This window comes from Rhineura floridana, chromosome 11, assembly GCF_030035675.1.
Source record: "Rhineura floridana isolate rRhiFlo1 chromosome 11, rRhiFlo1.hap2, whole genome shotgun sequence".
Lineage (NCBI taxonomy): Eukaryota > Metazoa > Chordata > Lepidosauria > Squamata > Rhineuridae > Rhineura > Rhineura floridana.
This window is the reverse complement of record NC_084490.1, coordinates 55,659,139-55,682,380: the sequence shown is the minus strand read 5'-3', so window position 1 is coordinate 55,682,380 and position 23,242 is coordinate 55,659,139. Positions and strand designations below refer to the sequence as shown.

The 23,242-nt window shown below is 46.6% G+C and overlaps 1 protein-coding gene across 1 annotated transcript in view; it reads left to right on the top strand.

Annotated features, from left to right (window-relative positions):
- FAM171A2 (family with sequence similarity 171 member A2) overlaps positions 1 to 19,098 on the top strand; it is a 38,974-nt gene extending 19,876 nt beyond the window's left edge. The window contains exons 3-8 of the mRNA XM_061588232.1: positions 3,570 to 3,662; positions 4,881 to 5,039; positions 5,318 to 5,494; positions 7,518 to 7,634; positions 8,317 to 8,443; positions 12,846 to 19,098. Coding sequence (XP_061444216.1) covers positions 3,570 to 3,662; positions 4,881 to 5,039; positions 5,318 to 5,494; positions 7,518 to 7,634; positions 8,317 to 8,443; positions 12,846 to 14,415 — 2,243 coding nt within the window. The 3' untranslated portion in view covers positions 14,416 to 19,098. The remainder of the gene's footprint in view (positions 1 to 3,569; positions 3,663 to 4,880; positions 5,040 to 5,317; positions 5,495 to 7,517; positions 7,635 to 8,316; positions 8,444 to 12,845) is intronic.
- Positions 19,099 to 23,242: the final 4,144 nt, after the last annotated feature.

Below are 23,242 nucleotides of genomic sequence, written 5' to 3'. Positions count from 1 at the left end.
GGAAGCTGAGGCTGAGAGAGAGTTACCTGCAATGGGATGATGAATAGATTGGTATCATTTGGGAAGCTTATGTGCTCCTACGCTAACAGAAGTACATCTAAGTACATCTGATAAAAGATTTGATCCTCATTGTATTTAAATATATGCATATTTTAAAATGCCTATTGCAGCTGGGCTCCCCTCCTCCCCACCAACATCCCCCAAACTAGTGTGAAAGGCCAACAAACAAAGGAAAATAAAAGACCGGGCTGCGTTTAATGTAACCTATTTTAGCCATCAACCCAGTATCCTCTTTTCTCCCCCTCCCTCATTTTGAACATTGTTTCCTACTCTCCTGTTACCTTTTTAGTAGATAGCTTTGCACAAATGTTTTATTCCTAAAAAAGATGCTGGGTACAATTGTTTAAGACACTCCTCCCTCAAATAATCATATGCATGAATGGGCTATCTGTGCTTGTACAGCAGTACATGAGAATGGGTCATGCTCAGAGGTACTGTCTTTTCATTATTATAATAATAATTATTACTACTAGTCATCTTCAAGAGTTGAGCTCACAAACTGAAAACCAATTGCACAGCTTGGAAAAGTTACTTTTTTGAACTACAACTCCCATCAGCCCAATCCAGTGGCCATGCTGGCTGGGGCTGATGCGAGTTGTAGTTCAAAAAAGTAACTTTTTCAAGCTCTGGAGGCTGAGCCTCAAATTATGCTCTGGCTGCCATTCTTGGTGAGAGAGGGAGGGGTGGGCGGGCTGTGACAAGCCCTGCCATCTGCCCAACACCCTCCACATCTCCCTCAATTTCAGCCATTTGTCTTTACTCTGGGCCTTGGCTGCTTTAGGATATGGTTTCTGGAACATTTGTTCAAGCCAGTTGACAGACATACTGAAAATGGACGTGCTGAAATTCTGCCTTCTAGAAAACTAAAAAAAGTGGAAGTTATGTTTCCATGAAGTCTGGTTCTCCACTCCTCTCCCTGACTACTGCTACTTGACCCACAATAAAAGTAATTAAAATGGTGGAGTTTTAAAAAATAATAATAATAATAAATAATAATAAATTTAATTTCTTCGTCGCCTATCTGGCCGATGGCCACTCTAGGCGACTTACAAATTTGTTAGAATACAATTGATAAAATATAATAATACAATATAAAAACAATACATCTGCTGCAACAATATTAAAACTGGGCAGGAGGCATTACAGTTATAACAATTAACTCTCCCCGGATACCCCGAAGGCCTGTTGGAAGAGCCAGGTCTTTAAGGCTTTCCGAAACACATTTAGGGAAGAGGCGTGCCGGAGATCTTGTGGGAGGGAGTTCCAAAGAGTAGGGGCCGCCACTGAGAATGCCCTCTCTCTTGTACCCGCCAATCTGGCTGTTTTTGTTGGTGGGATTGAGAGAAGGCCCTGTGCGGCCGATCTTGTCGGGCGGCATAATTGGTGGCGTTGAAGGCGCTCCGTGAGATAAACTGGGCTGAAACCGTGTAGGGATTTAAAGGTCAATACCAACACCTTGAATTGGGCTCGGAAAACAACTGGTAGCCAGTGTAGGTCGAACAACACTGGTGTGATGTGATCTCGGCGGCGACTATTCGTAAGTAGTCGAGCCGCCGCATTTTGTATAAGTTGTAATTTCCGTACCGTTTTCAAGGGTAACCCCACGTAGAGCGCATTACAGTAGTCCAAACGAGAGGTGACCAGGGCGTGTACCACTAGTGGGAGCTGGTGAACAGGAAGGTAGGGTTGCAGCCTTCGTATGAGGTGTAGTTGGTACCAGGCTGCCCGGCTCACTGCCGAAATCTGAGCCTCCATGGACAGCCTGGAATCAAGCACAACCCCAAGGCTGCGGACCTGGTCCTTTAGGGGTAGATTCACCCCATTGAACTTCAGGTCAATGTCGCCCAACCTTCTCTTGTCCCCCACAAGTAGTACCTCGGTCTTATTAGGGTTCAACTTCAGCTTGTTCCTTCCCATCCATCCACTCACGGATTCCAGGCACTTGGACAAGGTCTCCACAGCCAACTCTGGTGAAGATTTAAACGAGAGATAGAGCTGAGTGTCATCCGCATATTGATGACACTGCAGCCCAAATCTCCTGATGATTGCCCCCAGCGGCTTCATATAGATGTTAAATAGCATGGGAGAGAGGATAGAGCCCTGTGGCACACCACAATTGAGAGGCCAAGGGTCTGATACCTCCTCCCCCAATGCTACCTGTTGGTACCTGTCGGAGAGAAAGGAATGGAACCACTGTAATACAGTGCCTCCAATATTTATTAATATTTAATATAATATTTATATTAGTTCAAATCCTATTCCTGCAACTATGCTAATTCTTTTTTGTTATCAAGATTGCCATGCTAGAAGGCTGAGCTAAGTAGACTTCAAACGTTTTTATTCTACTTTACATTCTAATACAGACCTCCTGGTTTAGGACCAAAGTAGGTGTAACATGGGAGATCCATTATTTTATCTCCTGACATCTTTTCCTTTTGCTACAAGGAGAGTTAGGGTTGGGTTAGGTTTACAGCAATGGGAGCTGGAGTTGGGGTGGGGAGTTTAGCCCTTTTTCCCAGTGTTATGTCCCTAGCTTAAATCATCCAGTCTTAAACAGCTGTTAGTCTGGTAATGGGGTGACATGTACAGTACAGACATTTTTCTCCTCCACAACTAATATTTATTTATTTATTACATTTATACCCTGCCTTTCTTTTCATCATAGAAACCCAAGGTGGCTTACATATGGTTCCCAGGCGGTCTCCCATCCAGGCACTGACCAGTCTTGACCCTGCTTAGCTTCAGCAGGGAGCTGGCCTTATGTGCCTTCAGACCATAGCCTAGGACCTTAAGGAACTTAATAGGAGCTTAAGGGGAGTGATTTCCATTGGAGAAATTGTGTGAAGGGGGAAAAGGTTAAATCCTACCTTCTAGCGTTGTGATACTACATCCCCCCACCTCACAAGCCTCTTTTAAATATTAAAAACATGGAGTGATCAAATCATGTGCTTCCATATTTGGCCTTAGGTTGCTGGCTAAGGGGCTAAGCTCATGACAGCAAAGTTTATGGAATTGCCATTTTACTCTCGTTTTGTAAAGAGTTTTAGTTCAATCTAGCAGCTCTAGTGGTTGTAATTTAGCACAGGGAAGACAACAGACGAAGGAATGGGAAATTAAGGCAAGAGTAAATGGGAAGAACATATGCTTTTATAAAGTACATGCTGCTCAGCTTAATTACAGTACAGTATTGGGACTGGAAGGCGGTTGTGCTTAAAAAAAGGTGAGTTTTGAGAAAGGATTTGAAGGAAGCAAGAGGTGACATCACAGAAATTTTCAGGAAAGTTTTTCCAGGCATAAGGGAGAAAGGTTAAGTTGTTTGAGAGGAATCATAGTAGAATTGGAAGGGACCTATAAGGTCATTGAGTCCAACCCCCTGATGTCTGGGGGCTTTTACTCCAAGATAGACTATCTCATGAAGTTAACACAAAACTTGCTTCTAGGGAAAGAAGGGCTTCAAGAAGCCTGATCATCTCTCTCTCATTCTCTCTCCCCACAATTTCCCATTGCAGTCTATGCCTCTGTCAGCCTCTATTTGCTCCCAGAGCGCCCTGCAACACTCATCCTCTATGATGACCTGATACAGATCCTTCTTGGCTCTCCAGGTAAGTCCCAAGATCCAATTGCCAGAAAATGAAGGGCATGTGGCTGGTACCCAGGAGTCAGCTAGGATCTCTGGGAATGGGCATACCACACAATTACTAGTGCCACCTTCTGACTCTAGGGATTGTGGTCTTGCTTAAGAGCATCTTGCTGTCCTCTGTGCACACTACTGAGATATGTTGATCAATGAAGACAAAGGACAATTATGAGGTTGGTTTGCTCTTTGCAAGCTCTGCAACTCGTAAAGCCCAGCAGCCTGTGCAGGGGAGAAAGTAATCGGCACCATGTCAGATCACAGGTGGCATTTGGAAGAGATGCTGCAGGTCAAGGGAATGTTTGAGCTGGGGTAGGTGATGGCAGGAGGGAGCTAGGGCCTTTGCCAGGACCATAACCAAATGGCTGAGGAGGTGACCCTGGTCTAGGTGTGGGCTGGACAGGAGTTCACAGGACCAAGATAGATTACTGTGCTGTCAAGTGGTGGACGAGAAAATTAGGGTGGTGGGTGACCTAACTCATTGGCTTGAAGGTTTCTGGTGACAGATGGCCAGTGGCTTTTGATCTAGTAGGTTAGTGGTCACAGCAGAGAGATGCCTCCATAAACTGGCCAAATGAGGCAAGTCACCCTCATTTTGCTTAGTTTATATAATTTCTTGCCCTTCTGCTGTCCATGAGGAATTGCTAAACAGGGTCTTGGGGCCTCATTCTTTAACTACAGGAAACACTTGTGAGCCTAGCCATGTACTTTAAAGCCTATCTGTGTAAAGGCTGAAAACTCTTCTCAAGATACTGAATGCTATATCAAGTGCCAAATTCCACACTTTTAAAATGTTTTTAAAAGGTGCATTACAAAAATGCATAGGTGCACTAACAAAAAACAAGTATAAATACTGAACACCAAAACAGAATTCAAATTTCCCACTTTTTATGCATTCAGGTAGTTCTGATGCTCCACTGGTTTGGAACCAGAATGGTATAGAACTTACCTAAGTGTATTCCAGGCAGAAGCCTTTGGTTACCAAGTGGTGAGTGGAAAACACTCTGCACATGCTCAGAGATGCTTTCTAATATTTATCACTTCATTTATCCAAGGGGTGAGGCCCAGCACTGAAAGCAGAATCTAAGGTTTCAAACTGCAGATGGGATCAGGGTGAGCTGTATCTCATGGTTTTCTGTGAGCACTGCCTAATTGGGCCAGGAGGTGAAATTGTTGATTGTTGCAGGAGCCAAGAGCCAGCCATGGGCACAGTTCCAGCGCAAATCCGCCCGCTTGCCCCGTAGCTCCACCTATAGCCAGCTCTCAGCCTCTCTGACCGCAGCCAGTAGTGGACCAGACATGAGGGGCTTCCCATCTTTCATCGGGGCTGAAAGCAATGGCAGTGGTAAGGAGCCTGGGGTCAGAGCCTGGGTGAAATATGGGGTGGTGAAGGTTGGGAAACTGAAGCTAGCCCTGCCATTACGTAGGGTGGTTGTGGTCTGACTTTAGCAGTATATCTGAGGACAGCAAAAGGGTTCTTAACTAGTTTATTATTATACCTTTGCCATCATTGTGGGGGGCGGAGAGGTACCTTTTGTGGATTCTATCTGGGGAAGCACAATATCTTGGGGTGTCTCTGGAGATGGGAGCAGCTCTTTTCCTAACTCTTCTGTCCCCTCACAGCCAATAACACATGGCTGGAACTGGTGCCTATTGTTGCCATCAGCGTTCACCTCTTCACTGGCAATGGGACAGAAATCCAGCTCTCGGGCTCCATCCACCTCTCTATCCCCCTGCTGCCCGATACTGCTGCTGCGGCAGCCACCAGTGTACCAGCCTGGCGCTTTGACCTCAAGAGCGGTGAGTGAGAGGGATCCTGCAAATATATGTTTGAACTGCTTCATTATTACTGTATTCCATCGTTACAGGCCTACAATGCAGGGAACAATATTTTGGCGAATACTGTGCAAATGCAGTTATATACAGAGGCCTTTGCAGGAGCGTGTCAGCCATTTCCCAGGATTCAAGCATCTCCTCCATCACCCATGGGTACAGACACTGTGCTGTGTCATAAAACCATCTTAAGTGCTTATAAAAGTCCATTAGGAGGACTCATGGGGCAGGCGAGCCATGCCACAACTGTAAATGGAAGCGTTCTGTGTGTGGGGGTGTGGGGGAGGGAGAGAGAGAGAGAGAGAGAGAGAGAGAGAGAGAGAGAGAAAAGCTATTCCAGTTTGGGACCACCATCATTCATAGCTGAAAGGCATGGAAATATCTTGTTTATTTCTGCAGTACCATGTTCAACCTCCTGCTCACCTAAGTTGCTTCCTCCGATTTGTCTGTGTCTTCTTGGCTCACTCATGAGAGTGAGCAACGTAAACAAAGTTGCTCTTCACAGTGGGCTGATAAAAATGCCCTGCCCTGTCTCAACTTGGGAAAAATGTTGAAGTGCCTTATTGTGGGGGTGGGTCCTTAGTATCAGTGGCTGTGCCTGGAGGCGCATTGGGTCCCTAGGCTGCCTGTTCTGTTCTGTGTTTCTTCTGCACAACAAAATATGTTGGGGAGGGCCATGATCCAGAGTTGCTTGTACTACATGCAGCTGCTATCTGTAGCATACCTGCTCACTCTCACCTGTAGTCTAAGCTGTATAGTTTTTTGGGTTAGGGATAGGGCTGATGAGTGGTTGTTCCTTCCTTTGGGCAGGAGGTTTATGTATTTTATTTATTTAAATTTTTTCTATCCTACTCTTCTACCCTACAGTAGGGCACTCAGGGCGGCTCACAATAAAATCATGCCTAATAAAATCACAAAAATATTAAAATAGATAAAATACATAAAATACAATTAAGAAATTTGGGGAGTGATATTAAAAGGGATTAAAGAGGTAAAACTAAAAAAGGGGGAGAATAAAATCAGTTACAGGCTCTGCCTTCAGTCCCTCCTAAAGGGTCTCTTGAACAAGATGGTTTTCAGAAGTTTTCAGAAAACCATCAGGGAGGGAGCAAAGCAGGCTTCTTGGGGTAGGGTATTCCAGAGCTTGGGGGCCATGGCTGAAGATGCTCTCTCCTGCGTGCCTGCCAGTCTGACATGCTTCATTTCAGGCACGCAGAGGAGACCAGAGGCAGCCGATCTTAAATCACAAGCAGGTACATATAGGCATAAGCAGTCCCTCAGGTACATTGGTCCAAGGCCATTTAGGGCTTTAAAGGTCAGAACCAACACTTTGAATTGGGCCCAGAAACAAACTGGGAGCCAGTGGAGTCGATAAAGCTCAGGGGTGATATGCTCCTGCACCGCGATCCAAATAACATTATGTCTGCTGCATTTTGAACCAACTACAATTTCCAAACTGTTTTCAAAGGCAAGAGAGCCAGTGTGGCGTAGTGGTTAGAGTGTTGGACTACAACCTGACAAGGCCCCACATAGCCATGAAGCTCACTGGGTGACCTTGGGCCAGTCATTGCCTCTTAGCCTCAGAGGAAAGCAATGGTAAACCACCTCCTGTGAAAGTTACCGGGGGCACAAAGCCTAAACCTTGTCAGGTGGTGATCTGTCCATGACAACAGAGTTACTAAGAACCCCTCCACCCTCAGATCACCCTCTTCCTGCCCAAACAAAACACCAGATCAAGTTGTGTCCTGCCATGTGTGTTGGTCCAGATGATATTACAGATAGCCCCATGGTTGTCCTGAGCCAGACCTCTGAGCCCAGCATCAGCGTGTATGTTGAAATCACCCAGTACAACCAGCCTGGGGAACTCCAACACCAATGCCGAGATCAGCTCCACCAGCTCAGGCAGGGAGACAGTTGGGCAGCGGGGTGGATGGTTGGCTCAGTTGGCCTTTCAGGTTCCTTTTTATTCTACTGTTCTTCTTTCTGTCAGGCCTATGGATTCGGAATGGGACTGGTCTCATCCGCAAGGAGGGAAACCAGCTTTTCTGGACATTTGTCTCCCCACAGCTGGGCTACTGGGCAGCTGCCATGCTATCTCCAACTACAGGTAAGATCATCACTGCCAAAGTCTCCTGTACCTTGCTTGAGGAACCAGCCAGGAAGATAATAGCAGATCTCTGTGTTTGCAGGAGTGCACATTCTCTGTGTACTTGGGGGAACTGTTGGGAGTGTGGTCTCTTATGGATTATGTATTCCCGAGAAATGAGTGCCTCTGAGCTTGTCTGGAGCGACTTCAGCATAACCATGCTCCTTCCCTGAACGTATTCCGCAAAGGCTTGAAGACCTGGCTCTTCAGACAGGCCTTTGGGACTTCCGGGGAGGGTTAATTTTTAGGACAAATTGCCTGTTACTCTGAACTGTTACTATTTTACTGTCATGTATTTTATTTGTATTTCTATTGTGATGCATTATTGCAATTGAATTGTACGTCGCCTAGAGTGGCCATCGGCCAGATAGGCGACACACAAATTAAATTATTATTATTATTATTATTATTAAACAACTGAATAAAAACACAGCCAGTTTGTGTAAATCCGAGCTGGGATTAAGGGACATGCAGGGAGAACATAAATGAATATGGGAAATGAAACCATCCGTGCTTAAATCTGTTTGTAAAAATATGGATTTATATTCTGCTGAATTGAGCATTTTTAATCATTCCATCTTTTGACTGTTGAATATACAGAAAGCCACATGCAAAATATTTAGCAAATTAGTCTTCATTGCAGGGCTGGCGAGTACAGGAGCAGGCATAAAAGACATTGCCACCTACCACACCATTTTCTTGCTCACCATCCTGGGCGCCCTGGCATTGCTGGTCCTCATTCTGCTCTGCCTACTGATCTATTACTGCAGGTGAGTGCCACTGGTTTCTGTCCTCACACTTTGCCCATTTCAAGCTGCAGCCCGGTCTCTTAAACCTTCCATTGCAATTTTATTTTTTCTAAATCTCACCCTCACTATCTCTACAAAGGCTTCTGTACTGTATTTTTAGTTTTATTTCATCTGGGTATTACGGAGGTGGGGAACTGGCAGCCTACAGGCCAGATCTGAGCTGCCAAACCACTTGAACCATGTGCCAGTTGAAGATCTTCTTTTCTTTCTCAAATGGGATCACAAAAGTACTGTTTTCAGCTACTGTTGCTCTGAGCTGAAGGGGGAGGTGTATAGAACACTGCAAGCACTGGAGGAGATCACCTCTTTTTCTCCCCAGCACTCCTTTTAGAGCTCAAAGCAGTGATTTCTGAAGGTTTCACTTGTCCCTCCTCTCTCTCATCAGGAAAGGTGAAGGAGGAAAGTCAGTTCCGTTGGGAGCCATTACCCCAATATTCCTAGAGTGTCTTAAGGCATGATTTATTAGGTGTTTTACAGGTTTACTCAGCAATGGAATGGTTAGAGTTGGTCTTGGATCCAAGAGACGTCTACCACAAACTCAGTCAACCTCAGTTTTCTATAAGTAAAATGAGAATTAACAGAACCTTACTTTCTGGTATTATTTGTGGGAAGGAATCACACTTTGAAAATTAAAGCACTTTTACAAATGATCAGTTGTAGTAGGATCTGGGCATGAGAAAAGGCAGCTGAGTTGAGGATTTTAGAAATAGTCTCTGGAATTTGACAGCTGTTGCAAGCGCTTTGTTGCAAAATGTCAGGCAGCCTCTGGTCGATTAGTCATGGATCAGTTCCTTTCCCTCTCCCAAGGCCCAGCTCCTCTTGTCACCCACCCCATGCCCTAGTGAACATTTCTGTGTAATAAAAACAGACAGTACCCCAGAGAATGTAGAACCAGACACACATTCAACTGGGAAAGAGGAGAAAGGCAAACTCAGTCAGAGGTTTGAGCCAGCACCTTTCACTTTAGAATTTAAGTGTGGTCCACCCAGCTAGCTTGCTTATGTCCTGGGGAGAGGGTACGTTTTGTTCTGTCCTGAGTGGCTTGAGATTCCATAACAGGAGCTTGTGTTGGAATGAATGCAGGGGGGGGCAGTCTTTGACAAGCAGCATGCTCCTACTTCACAGATGTGCAGAGCCAGAAAGGGCCACAAGATAAGGTGGGTAACCCCCCCCCATTACACCTCCCCCATGACACACAACCCTGTTGTTCAAAGGCAAGTTCATCCTCTTGTCCCACTGCTACCACACACACACACACACTGATTAGTCCATGTAATCCAGACTGGCATGTGCCACACGTGGGAGAGCCAGATGCACCTCAGAAAGGAGGTGAGCTCCTGGGGTCATGACCAATATTGACCTGAAAATAAAAATACTTTCCCATACCACAAATAGTGTGATCAATCGATCCCTGAGTATCCATTCCTCAGTACCCTTATAGGGGGAATGAGGCAGGAAATGGCTATGACTAGGGATGTGCTAGAATTCCGCCCAATTCAAATTTGGTACTCAATTTTCCATGAATTTGCTTATTCTGTATCACTGTGGATTGGATTCTTACATAGTGATTTTCTGTGCCAATTTTTATAAAAAAAGTTTTTTTAAAAACTCCTCTAAAATATTAATATTAAGAGCAGTACTTCTATCGATATTTCTTTTCATTTATCAATATAAAAATGGATTGGTTAAAGCAACGGCTAGCAGACAAAGAACTAACTTGAATCAATACCAGCCTGTTAGTTTGATGGCACCAGCCAACGGATCCCATTCTTAGCCATGACTACATACTGCCCAAAATCCGGTGTTGTGGTTGTTGCATTCCCTGGTGCCCTGGAGGGAAGGAGACAGGTGGAGCAGGGTGGGGTGGGGTACCAAGAAATGAGGAGAGGACTGTGATTCAGGAACCTAAAGGTAACATATCACTGGTCAAGCACTCATTTTTAACAAGGGCCACATTTTGAATTGTGCAAGAGTCATAATACTTGTTCCACCCACTGACTCATTCTCGCAGGAGCTGAGATATAGGAAAAGGAGTCTCCAACACTCTTCTTCTCCTGAGCAACAATAGAGTTTTTGGCAGGGCATTCCTTCTATAAGTGAGAGCCTGTGTAGTGTAGTGGCTAAGGTGTTGGACTATGACCTGGGAGACCAGAGTTCGAATCCCCACACAGCCATGAAGTCACTGGGTGACCTTGGGCCAGTCACTGCCTCTCAGCCTCATGAAAACCCTATTCATAGGGTCACCATAAATCAGAGTCGACTTGAAAGCAGTACATTTACAATTTCCTTCTATAAGTCTGGATTAGGGATAGGATTCACTGGGGCAAGTGACAGGCTGCAGGCTAGGGTGGGCAAAAAATCTGCTTAATTCCAACCACGGGGGGTTGGAATTCATATTTGCCCATTGCAGCCTACAGCCTGTCGCTTGCCCTGCGGTGTGCTGCCTCCTCTTCTCCTTCCTCCTTCGCGGTGTGGCCTGCCCCGGGAAGCTTTTGCCATGGCAGGCACCTGGGAAAGGCTCCTTCTCTCCTGCCTCTTCCTTCTCCATGATGCAACGGGTGAGTGGGGTGGGGTGGATTGATGGTGGGGGCGAATCCCATCCCTAGTCTAGATTCTATGAACTCTGGGCTGCTTGCTCCCATTCCTGTTTACTGCCTTCATTTACCCCTTGGAATGAGCCCCTCAGATGCGAAACAGGAGAACTCTGCCAAATTCTCTGTTGCTGCTCACATTGGGTTGGACACATTTAATGAAAGTCCTTTCTCTGTGTCCCAGATCAGGTTCTCAGCAAGAGGTGCCCAGCAGCTTTCTGCCTTCAGGCAATTCTCTGCTTCTCTCTGTCTCATTCCAAAAACCTGCAGTTTCTTACACACACATTGATTTTAGCCCTCTCCTTTTAGCTAGAAAGGACGGGTACGAAGGATGAGTCTCCCAGGTCTGAGAGGCCTCTCCAACTCAAACCTCTCAAGAGAGATCCCCAGCTATTTCTCCCAAATTACTTGCCATTGGGAAAACAGTTAAGAACCCTTCCTGGGCTACTAACATCCTTTTGTCAAATCCCAGACTGGCCAGGTTTTGGTTCCAAACAAAACCACAGCAATAGTTTCGCCCACAGTAATCAGACTGTGTCTAAGTTTGAAAGAAGGCAGCTGTGGGGATGGAGGTTATGATTGTCCTTGGAATCAGGTCACTATGATGGGATTCCTGGGCTGCCAGTTGCCTGTGCTTAAAATACATTATATTGGTATAGTATCTATTATATTAAACATATTTATTGAACATATGGCTTATGTGTACCTCTTTTCAAGCTTCGCAATCAGAGCTTGAAAGGGGAGCACATGGCAGGCTGGGAAAGCTCACCCTGCCTGATCCCTTCAACCTCTGAAAAGGATCAGCATGGGGTGGGCTTTCCAAAGCAAGCAGATCTGGGTTTCCCCCCCCCTTTCATCACTGGCTCCAGAAACCGTTAAAGGGTGGTGGTGCAGAGACTGCTTCAAACAGCAGTTTCTTCGACTACTCTTCCTTCACATCAACCAATGCTGGGGGGGAGGTATCCTGCTTAGCTCTGGGTTCAGATGTGCAAAAGAGCTGCCTGCAGGGAGCTCTCTGGCCAACTAAACCAAGCAGGATCGCTTTCCCTTAGCATCAGCAGATGTGGAAGAGGGGGGAATTCTTAGCGTTGAGTTTGGGGGTGTGAGAGAGCTCCCTGCAGGGAGCTCTCTGGCACACCTGGACAGGGCTTTAATCACTCAGCTTGTGATCTTGCGCAGCTAAGGCAGGAAAATAAAACCTGTCCACCTGCCCATCAGTTGACATCACTAGTGGGGAAATGGCCTCAGGGGCCAAACTGGAATCTTGAAGGTTCCCCACCCCTGGCTTAGCCCTTTTGTCCATGTAGCCCAGTCTTGCCTACTCCAGGGGTGGGTAATGTGCAGCCTGGCCTAATTTTAAATGGCCCTCAGCCTGACTGCAAAAGCCCTCTGCAACTAATCAGTTCAGACCTCTGGCAAGAGGTTTTTCACAATCAAGAAGTATATACCTTTTGTTAAATAAATAAGTGATCTGTTCCTTCCTTCACAGAGAAGAAAGGTGCAAATTGGGAGACAGACAGACCTCACTTTAGTCTCTGGTCCCACCCACCACCAACATGTGTTCCCTGACAGATTACCCCCAAGGGAGGAGATCACCAAGGCATCAAGACAGATGAGAGGCCTTCCCCAGCCTGTTACTGGTTTCAATTAGAGTTTGAACCTAGGCTCTTCTACATGCAAAGCATGTGCAATACCACTGAATTACAGCATTTCTGATATAGCCATGGGTACCTGAAACATGATCTGCCTGTGCATTTTTTCTCCCTTTCCAGGAGACTCTGTCTGAAGCCACGTCAGCAGCACAGAAAGCTCCAGCTGTCTGGAGCACTGGATGCCTCCAAGAAAGACCAGGCCACATCAATGTCCCAGATCAACCTCATCTGCACAAGCCACATGGAGACAGCCTCATCCAACGGGGACACAGATGTACACACACCTATCCTCAAGTCAGCCTTCTCTTCATCCCGGGAGTTTGAGAGCTCCCGTGAGGAGTTCTTCAAGCAAGTGTCCAGCCAGAAGGCTCGTCATGCCAGCAAGACCTCCACAGCAGACACACTGAGCCAGAGAGGGGGTCCCAAGGATGACTGCCCTCGAGTTGCAGAGGGCTACTCCCTTAAGACAGCCCGCTCCATGGATGTGCCTGGTGCACTTGAGCCCCCTCTCCTGGAGGACTACAAGCGCAGCTATTCACATCAGCGTGTAGAGGACAAGAGCACCGAGACGCAACGCAAGCAAGCGCGCAGTGACAGTAAGGCCTACCTGCAGGAGCCCCCATCACCACCACCTCTCCCACCCCCCTTTGACCACTATATGGGCCATAAAGGGGACCCAAAACCACCCGAGTTCATGATGTCACAGTCTGTGGACCACCTTGCCCGCCCCACCTCACTGAGCCAGCCTGGGCAGTTGATCTTCTGCGGTTCCATTGACCACATGAAGGATTCCATGTACCGAAACGTCATGCCAACGCTTGTCATCCCGGCCCATTACATGCGCCTGGCCCCATCAGAACAGCCCACGGGGGGCTCCGAGAGCCAACCAGATATGGACCCAGCTGGCATGGGACTCCCTCATCAGTTTGGGCCTCAGGAGCAGCAGCAGCAGCAGCGGCAGCAATTCCTCCAACAGCAGATGCAACACCCACAGTTCCAGCTCCAGCAACACCAAGCAGAAGACACCGATGGGAAGGGTTGGGGCCCCCACACACAGTCGGTCAGCGGCTCTGTCACCATCCCAGTGCTGCTGAACGAATCCACCATGGCCCAGTTGAATGGGGAGCTGCAGGCACTGACGGAGAAGAAGCTGTTGGAACTGGGCGTGAAGCCGCACCCCCGTGCCTGGTTTGTGTCGCTGGACGGGCGTTCTTCCCAAGTTCGCCATTCTTACATTGATCTCCAAGGCAACGAGAGGAGTCGGAGCAATGATGCCAGTCTGGATTCGGGTGTGGATGTCAATGAAGCCAAGCCACCGAAGCGCCTGAAGGAGGAGCGCCTGGCCCCCACGATAGGCCCTGCTTACTCCAAGCTGGTCTTTGCCGAAGCTGACACAGAGCAAAGCAGCAGCGAGAGCCGCACCGCCATTTGCTCTCCTGAGGACAACTCGCTGACGCCCCTGTTGGACGAGAACACCGACCACCGAGCAGCCACCATCCCCCGACGTGGGCGCAGCCGTGGCAACAGCTCCCGCAGCAGCAACAGCAACAGTGAACTGCGCCGTGACTCCATGACCAGCCCAGAGGATGACAGCAATGAACCCTCCGAAGGGACTGATGACCAAGGGGACAAGAAGAGCCCCTGGCAGAAACGTGAGGAGCGGCCCCTCATGGTCTTCAATGTGAAGTAGCTGTCAGAAGAAGAATGAGGGTTCACCCCATTGCACAGTTGGGGGAGGGGAGTAGAGATCACCAGGACCATGGAGATCAGGGTCCCCATGCGAATCTGGTGCAACTCCCTCTTCTCTCCATCTAGTCAAGTGCTTGGCAGAACAGGAACCCCAGATGTTTTGACATGAGAGATAAACAGACAGAGCATGATGCAGAGCATGGCCAAGCTGTCCTCTCTTCTTTTTTCCCAGCATGCCCTCTGGCCACTCAAGAAGCTTGGCTTGCCCAAGGCAGGTTAAGAAGTGCCGCAGCAATGGCCTAAGAAAGTTTGGCCTCATCTTTTTCCACCAATGCCAACCACTGTGAGCCAGGCAATGTGGGCTGTGTGTGTGTGATGATGGCAAAGGAGGTTCCACTGCTCTGTGACTCTCTCTCGGATCCCAGGAGGAGGACATGGCCTTGTTCTGTGTTGTTCCAATTCCTGTTCCAAGAGTTCCTTACTCCCTACCTAGCTTGGCATAGCCAGAACTAGCATTGACCCCTTGCCCTGACATACTGGGAATAGAGGTGAAATGGAAGGCATTATTGAGCTTCTTCATCCCTCTTGTCCTTGGGGGCTTTGTACAGTTCCTTTAAAAAAAAATCCAGTTCTGTGGAGTTTCCAAACCATCGCATGGTTTGGTGGAGGGTGGGGGCAAGTGCCCAAAGCTCTGGGCTGATGCCCATTGCTGCCTGTTGTGCCTCAGTGCCCCAACAATCTGGGTGACAGTAGAGCCCAGCCCAGCCCCAGACGAGTGTGGTGGGTCTGGGGAGTGGGGGCATTGATGTGGCCATTGTACATATGTGTGTGCATGCGTGTATGTTGGGGGTGGGAGGGAGTCTGAGCCATGGTGCGTGTGCGTGTCTGCGGGTAGGTGCGTCAGTTGTGACTGACCTCGCTGCCAAATGAACTCCCTAGCGGAGTCATCTTTGTGCCCCCCTTCTTTTCCCCCCTTTGTGCCTGCAACTCCATGGTCTCCTCCAAGTGCCTTCCAGCCCCAACACTTGCCTCCTCCCCACCCAGGCAGCTGTGAATGAAACCTTGGGTGTCCGTCCATAGTGGGGTCCTGCAGACAGACCATCTGCTCCGATCTTGCTTTCTCTCTAATCCCTCTTGTCTTCTGCAGGGAGTGCTTGAGGATTGTGGTTGGATGAGTGGGGAGTGCAGGAGGAAAAGTCAGTCAGCATCACTTCCCAGCTTGTAAGCTCAGCTGCCAACTAGCTAAGCCATCTGCAGTGAGGGTCTGAGCAGCTGCCCCACCCAACAACATGGCAGCAGCGACCAATCTCCCAAATAAAGGGCAAGACCAAACAGGTGTGTGTGTGTACAGATGGAGAGAGGTGTGTGTGTGTGTGTGTGTCTTTCATCACTGACTGAGGGGAGTATACGTCTTACGCTTTATATATTGGAGGAGGGAATACAAAGGGTGCCTCCTGAGCAGGTCCAAACAAGCCCCAGCAAAGCATATAAAGGGGCAGGATGGTTGGCTGCAAACCTAAAAGCTGAATAGAACTGTCTTGGCTGGGAGGTTTATTGAAACCAATGAGTTGGGCCCAAACCCTTGTGAAAGAGTAGAAGACCGCAGGATGAGTTAATAGGTCAGAAATAATTCTGGAAGACGGGGAACATTTTTTTTCCTGCTTCACCTCTGCACCTACTGAAGACAGTAAATAAAACGTCACAATGATAGTTGCAGACACTGTCCTTCTGAAGCCCCTCCCCATATCATCCGGGCTTGCACACTTGGAAGCTGAAATCCCTGGTGTCAGGTGCATTTGGGAGAGGGGGAGGTGCTGGGGAACAGACGATGGGTCATTCCATAGTGAGAGAGTGAGGCACTTCACATATGCTCAGAAACACTTTGCTTTTCATTCACCTGTTCCAGGGCTGAGCCTTAGCAATGAAAACAGGTTCTGGGGCTGAGCCCTAGTCCTTCTCCCACCCTAGCCAGCCTTTCTTGCCCTGGGGCAACTTCTCTTTTTCTTTCCTTTCCTTTCCTAGATAATTTCCACTTTTGCCTTCTTCCACAGCATCTTTGTGAATCTTTTTTTATGTTTGTAGGATTCTCTCTTCCCTCCCACTTGCCAATTAGCAGCATTAGAGATAACCTTGACCTGTGGAACTCCCTGCTCTTTGTTGTGATTGATGGCAAAGCTTCTCCAGAGAGGGGACCAGGAGCCATCAAGAGCTCCTTTGTACAAGATGGAAGTTTTCTGCATGGAAGTCTGTGTTGAAAACTGCAGTGTAGTTTGTCACTTGTGTCTCTCTTTCTCAATCTGTATATGCCATGACTTCCGTGTGGAAATTTTTTATCTTTTATGAATCAGCGCTCTGCCTTTTCCAACTAGACATGGAGTTACATGGGCTTACCAGCCATTCACCAAGGAAGGCTGTCTGTTTTCACACTCTAGCTATTGCCCGACAATATCTATGAATAGTGAAGGAGCATTCTGGGCTTGTGACTAGCTCAGCCCAGCAGAAGGAAGAAGCAGTACTCCTTACAGGGCTGTAGGTGTTTAATGCATGGAGATAGTCCACTGAGCCATAACGGATTCCTCCCACTTTCTAAAACTTAGCCTCATGGCCAAAGAACTACTTCAAATGTGCATTCATCACAGCAACGATATTGCATGTTTCAGTGTCAGCTGTCATAGTTTCCAAGGGGACAAGGGGGTTCTGTCTATTCCATCTCCTAGATCATGCCTGAGCCTGCAGTGCTCTGTACAAACAAACCTGCTTCCAAGGTGGTTGGTTTTAACCTACCGTTGCATTGATGAGAGGTATCTTTTATGCACACGTGTGGGAAAGTAGCCCTATACAAAGACAGAGACACACTCTAGTCAAACCCACAGGAAGCTTTTTAAACTTTTTTATTATCATTACAAGGCAGTGACAGAGCCATCCCCCACAAACAATCAAAACTCCAGAACCAGATACCTCTTCTTCCTTCCCTGGCCACTGCACAATACTGTTTTCTACTTTTTATAGCGGAAAAAAAATCTTGCACATAAAGGAAGAGGGTAAATGAGGTTGTTCTCTGATACTGATGCATCTTTAACTGTGTGGAATGCCTTTGCTTTCTCCAGTGACCTCAAATTCTGTCAAAAAAGTTTTAAGTTTTTTCTTTCTTATTACATATATATATAAAGATTGAGTGATCTTGGAGACTCGGTGGCTATGGCTGGTGAAACCTCATACTTGTTATTTAGAATGGTATTAATATATAAACCCTCGGAATTTATCAAGGTGTCACATTGCATAGTGATTGTTTCCTAGGCAGCATATTCTTTCCCGGGCCCCCCTCTAAGCTTGGTTGGGTCTGGAGGGGAGCAGATTCATACTAATCCTAGAGCGGCCTGGTACAGTGTGGGCTTAATGATGGGCTTTCAGGACTCCTCTTTTACACTTTATGGTAGAGCTCCTTACCAGTGACATGACAAGCAGGAATTCAGCAGCTGCATGGCATGGAGATAGCACTGGGGAGAACTTCATCTGTTGAATTGCTGGAAATTGTGCAGCATTATGGGAGGTAGCACCTTGCTAAGGATAAAGAAGATGGCAACCTCACCTGGCTTTGCCATTCCTTTCCCCTTTTCAAGTTCTCCTTTTATCCAGTATACTAAGCATGGAACTGCTATGTGGAAAGAGAGTGGCTATGGTTCAGTGCTGAAAAGTATAAACGCTTCGGCCTGTGCTAGAGCAATAACTCTTTCCAAACTGCAGAATACAATCTTGGTGATACACCATTTTATAAGAAAAGAAGAAGGTAAATCTGGATGGTCCGCTCTCTCTGGACTCCCTGCCAAGCCACTGCCTGAGCTGGGGAGAGGAGAAAGGGTCATTCACAATATGTTGAAAATTGGTGCAGCCATTAAGAGGGAAATGGAAGGTTGGTTTGCCCCAGAGAGAAGAGTCTTATCAAGGATCAAAGGACGGGAGGAGCTGCAAGAAGCAAGATAAGGAAAAGACTGGTCAAGGGCCTAGACTGGGTTACACACTTTCAGTAAAGTAGTGTTTAGTAAGGACAGCTGAGTTTTGCTTGTTGCTTTCAAATAAACAGTCACATCTCTGGGTGCAGGGTTTTTAATTCAAATATTTAAAAATGACAACCGTTTAACACCTTGGAATTCGACGAAATATGCAATGTGCCCACCATGTCAGGTGCCTGCCTTGAAACAATGAAGCTACAACAGCAGTAACTGGAAAACCCTGACACAGAATTCAGCCATTCCCCCTAATGGCAAGAACTTGACAGAAATGGAGTCAAAACGGAGCCACTGAGAAAGAGGGAGGGATCAATGTACGTGGGGAAAGAACTCAAGAGGTATGCAGAAGTACAAAAAAATCCAAAAGACAAACCTAGGGAAGCAAAAATACCATCCCCAATGAGGGCTGAGCATGCTTAGTCACCGTGGTATGTTGAGTGTCAGTTATTGGGGGAATGGAATGGCCTGCTGGAGAACAGAATGGCTGGCTGGAAGCCACCTATTAGGAAATAATCCATTGCAACATTTTGTCCCTTCTAATACCAAACTGGGGTAGCCTGGTGCCTGTGAATTTGGCAAGAACAGAGTCATGTGCTCAGTGCGATAGTGTTTGCTACTTGATTAAGAAACTTCCCAGGTAGCATTTAATTTTTTAAATAAAATGGTCAACAAAGGAAGCTCAGAGTATCTAACTCAGTATTTTTTACAATTACTGGCAGTGGCTCTCCCAAGGTTTCAGACAGGAGTCTGAAGAAGAAATGACTTTTTCACACAGTTATAGTTAAGAGAATTTGCTCCCACAAGAATTAGTGATGATCATCAACTTGGATGGCTTTAAAAGAGGATTAGACAAATTCCTGGCGGATAAGACTGTCAGTAGCTAGTAGTGTTCTACTGTCAGAGGCAGTATGCCTCAGAATGCCAGTTGCTGGGGATCACAAGTGGGAGAGCACTGTTGCGCTCAGGTCCTGCTTGCCGGCTTCTCGAGGCATGGTTGGCCGCTGTGAGGACAGGATGCAGGACGAGGTGGGCCTCTGGCTTGATCCAGCAGGCTCTTGGGAGTTTTTACCTGCCCTACGTGGAGATGTCAAGGAACATATGGTGGCTTCTAGGACGTATCAACTGTTGGAACAGTTGGGGAAAATGGGGATATGCCATGAAATTCAGTCACCCCCCCCTGCAGTTTATGGGATGTTTTGAGGGAGTGGAGGAAAGATACCCTTTGCCATGCTAGATCTCCCCATAACCCTTTACTTAACGTAGCACCACAGGATTAGTAACTAGCCCCAAATTATGAGCCCTTTATATAACACAGCATGGAAAAGGTTTTGGAGAATGAGAAAGAAAGCTAGAGGGGGGAAAACCCATCCCCACAAGATCCAAACAGCACAGGAAGGCATGTTAGGAGCTGGGCTCTGAGGTACAGTACAACAATTAAAGCCAAACTGAACATTAAACAAGCAATGAGGAACCAGTGGCATTCAAGATGTTGGACAACAACTCCCATAATCATAGATCCATTTGTCTTCTCAATAAAAGGGTGGGGATTTTTAACTATTTGCAGGCAAGGAGGCCAAACCTTGAGTAGGTGTGGCTGAGGGAAGGCAGCTGGTAGTTTTTTCATAAGTCCATCTTTGAGAACCTTTGCTACATGCTCCATCTCACCCATGCCCACGCTCTACTAGCTGAGCTCTCAAGAAACCCGTCTCACCAAACTCTATCCCTGGCCTACCAGGCACACACTCCGTGCATTTCCGGTTCTGTCTCCTGCATCTGAATGATAGGAGATAATCCACCACCTAATGCCTCAGTTTCTGTTTCTGTCTTTCACCACCTTCACCCTCTAGGTGGAAGTGAGAGTTGCCCATCAAGGATTTAGCACTGCTATGATTGGGCCTCAGCGTGTCTCTACCAAAAAAAGAAGGGGGGAGGGAAAGCAAGTAAAGAATGGAGTTCACATTCTTTCTAATGCAGATTTTTCTTTCTAAACATTTAAATGCACAACATTTTTACATGCAAGCCAATGAAGCACAAGGATTCTGCTTATAACTGGGGGGGGGAATGTAAGGAGTGTGACCTTTAAAGTAACTGAAAGGCATTGGGGAGGAAAGGGTGGATTGAGATCCAAACAAGGCTTAGCCCACGCCTCTAATCTGCAACATTAATAGTGTATTAAACTGTCGGACTGTCATAAGCCAATATCTCACAACCGCAGCTACCCGCAAGGGGTGTGTGTGTGGAGACTGATTGAGGCCCTACAATGTTGACCTCTATTAACAGTGCAGACGGAGGTAATATACACAAGCTTCACAAATGTACAGAATTGCTTGAAGTATTATCCAGATCTGTTGTGCCAAAGGACCTAAAGGATTTGTTGGCACAAGAGATCTGGATGTTTTTGATTATTTTTTTTAAAAAAACAAAAAATACAGCGAAAGTTTTGAAAAAGCATCAACTCCTTTAGTGCTACATTTTATTTAGAGTGGACATGGTGCTCAGTCACAGCTACGGAAAAGCTCTAGTTTTTTCCATTGATTTCTGTGGGTAGCTCTCACTTCCATCCCTGAAGAGATTTAAAAATGGCTTTTAATGAAAACTTGGAAACTCTCTACCTAGATGTTAAGATGAGCCACTCTGCTCAGGAGACATGGCATTCCTACCCAACAGTCTAGGCAAGTTGGGTGGTGGTGAAGGGAAGGGCAGCAATGGGGGTAGTGCCACCTCCTCTTGCCCCGCTCCCTCCACCCACTAATTGTACAATCATAAGATACAGCATGCAAATAGTCATGAAAAAGGAGGAATCACCCACAAAATATATACAAAAATTGACATAAAACTGCCCTGAGCTGGAACAACTAATGAAGCAGGAACCCTTTTATAGTATTTCCCCTTTTAAAATCTTTTTATGTATTGCAAAGTAAATATCAATCTCAGTCCTCCAGCCTGGCAAATACTTAAACAAAGTTACCTAAAGAATCAAGCTTCACAAATGTACAGAATCACTTGTGCTATCATACAGATCTTTGTGCCAAAGGACCCAAAGCAAAAGGGAACTCCAGATAAAACTGCCTCATCCGCACCTACTCAAGTTTTAATTTGTAACATCCCTCCCCATTGTACTGTTAGCCACTTTGGAAACCCTCAGGTGGAATGGAAGGGCATACAAATTCCTAAAAGAAATAAATATGTGCACTGCAAATTGACATTTGAGCAGTTACTGGGGGCTTTTGCTGTCCATTTCTAAAAATCAGCCACGTCCAATTTAGCTGAGCTAGGTACCAGCTCAGACTGCAGGTGCGGGCTCACAAGATGGAATTCTCCACCATATATTTAAGTCAGAAGAACACACTGCTCTTGTTAAGGTTGCAAGTTGATCTGAAAAACCTCTAGGTGCTAAGAGAATCACTGCCTAGCTTGGCTAGAAGTCCAGGAATTTGAGCAAAGCTGCATCTTCAGGCGCCCTCTAGTGGTTCTTTAGTTGCATGACCACCCATTGAATTTATTTAGACTTCAGAAGTTCTTTATTAATCGACAAGGAAGGAAAAGGACTGGATTTTGCACAAGTGTGTGTATGGGCAACAGAAACAAAGAATAGCTGGCTTGCGCCTGGCATGCCATGAAGATGTTTAAGGAGGTACAAAATTCTAGAAGGAGGGGAGTTACCTTCCAATGTGTGCTCGAGATACAAAATTTCCTAGTATGTTCAAGACTGGGAGTGCACAGACCATTTCACTTTAATTAATCTGGATTACTCTTCTTGCACAAGGACCCAAACCTTTTCCCTATATGTAGTACGTTTAAAACAACTTCTCATCCAGTCAGTATTACAGAAGCAAAACAAAAAAGACCTACAGAATAAAACATAGCATACATACGATAGAGCTGGTTATAACATTTTATATGATGCCCGTAAAGCATGAATTAAACCACTGGTAATGTTTATAATACATTAGAAACAGGGTGGAGGACTAGACGAGCCCTTGGGATGATCCAGCGCAGGTCAGTATTCTTGTGATGTTAATGGCACGTCACCTCCACTGTCGGAGGCAGTTATGCCTCTGAATGCCAGACAGTTGCTGGGAATCACAAGTGGGGAAAGTACTGTGGCACTCAGGTCCTGCTTGCAGGCTTCAGGTATCTGGTTGGCCACTGTGAGAACAGGATTGCAGGCCTTTCGTCTGATCCAGCAGGGCTCTTACCTCGCCCTGCCCTTTGCAACAACTGGCCATAATCGACTGTAGCCCCTTGGGATGAATTATTCTTTGCCTTTTGACCTCTAAATCTGACTGCTTTATCCTCGCTATAATGGAGAAAGCACCAATGGTTCAGTAAGGAAGCTTTATACTCTGGACTTGGTTTTATCGAGAACCCCTTCGTTAGTAGGAATGTGTATTATTTCGATGACTTGAAGATGTGGCCAAATAGCCCTGCTCAGTTTGGAGGCCCTTCTGCCCCAAGTCCTGCTCGGACGGCACCACTGGAAGGCAAGGCATTCTTCACATGCCCAAAGGCACTCTCCTTTCCCCTCCCTTTTGTGTGTGTGTGTGTTTATTTTGCATTTTACAAGTCCTGGCATCCAAACACTAGTTTGGGATGGGGGTGCTGGAAGTACATATTAAGCTACAATCTGCATGCCTTTGGAGACACTCTTCTTCGTTACCACTTCCGGGACTTATCCCTGGCACGAATAACAAGAAGTTCCGGCAGGGTTGAGTCGGCATCAGTGTCTATAAACCCTCTCTCCTCACCTTGTCACGTGCATGCAAAGTACATTCGAACTGTCACGTGCATGATTAGTAATTGCCTAAGTAAGGTCATATG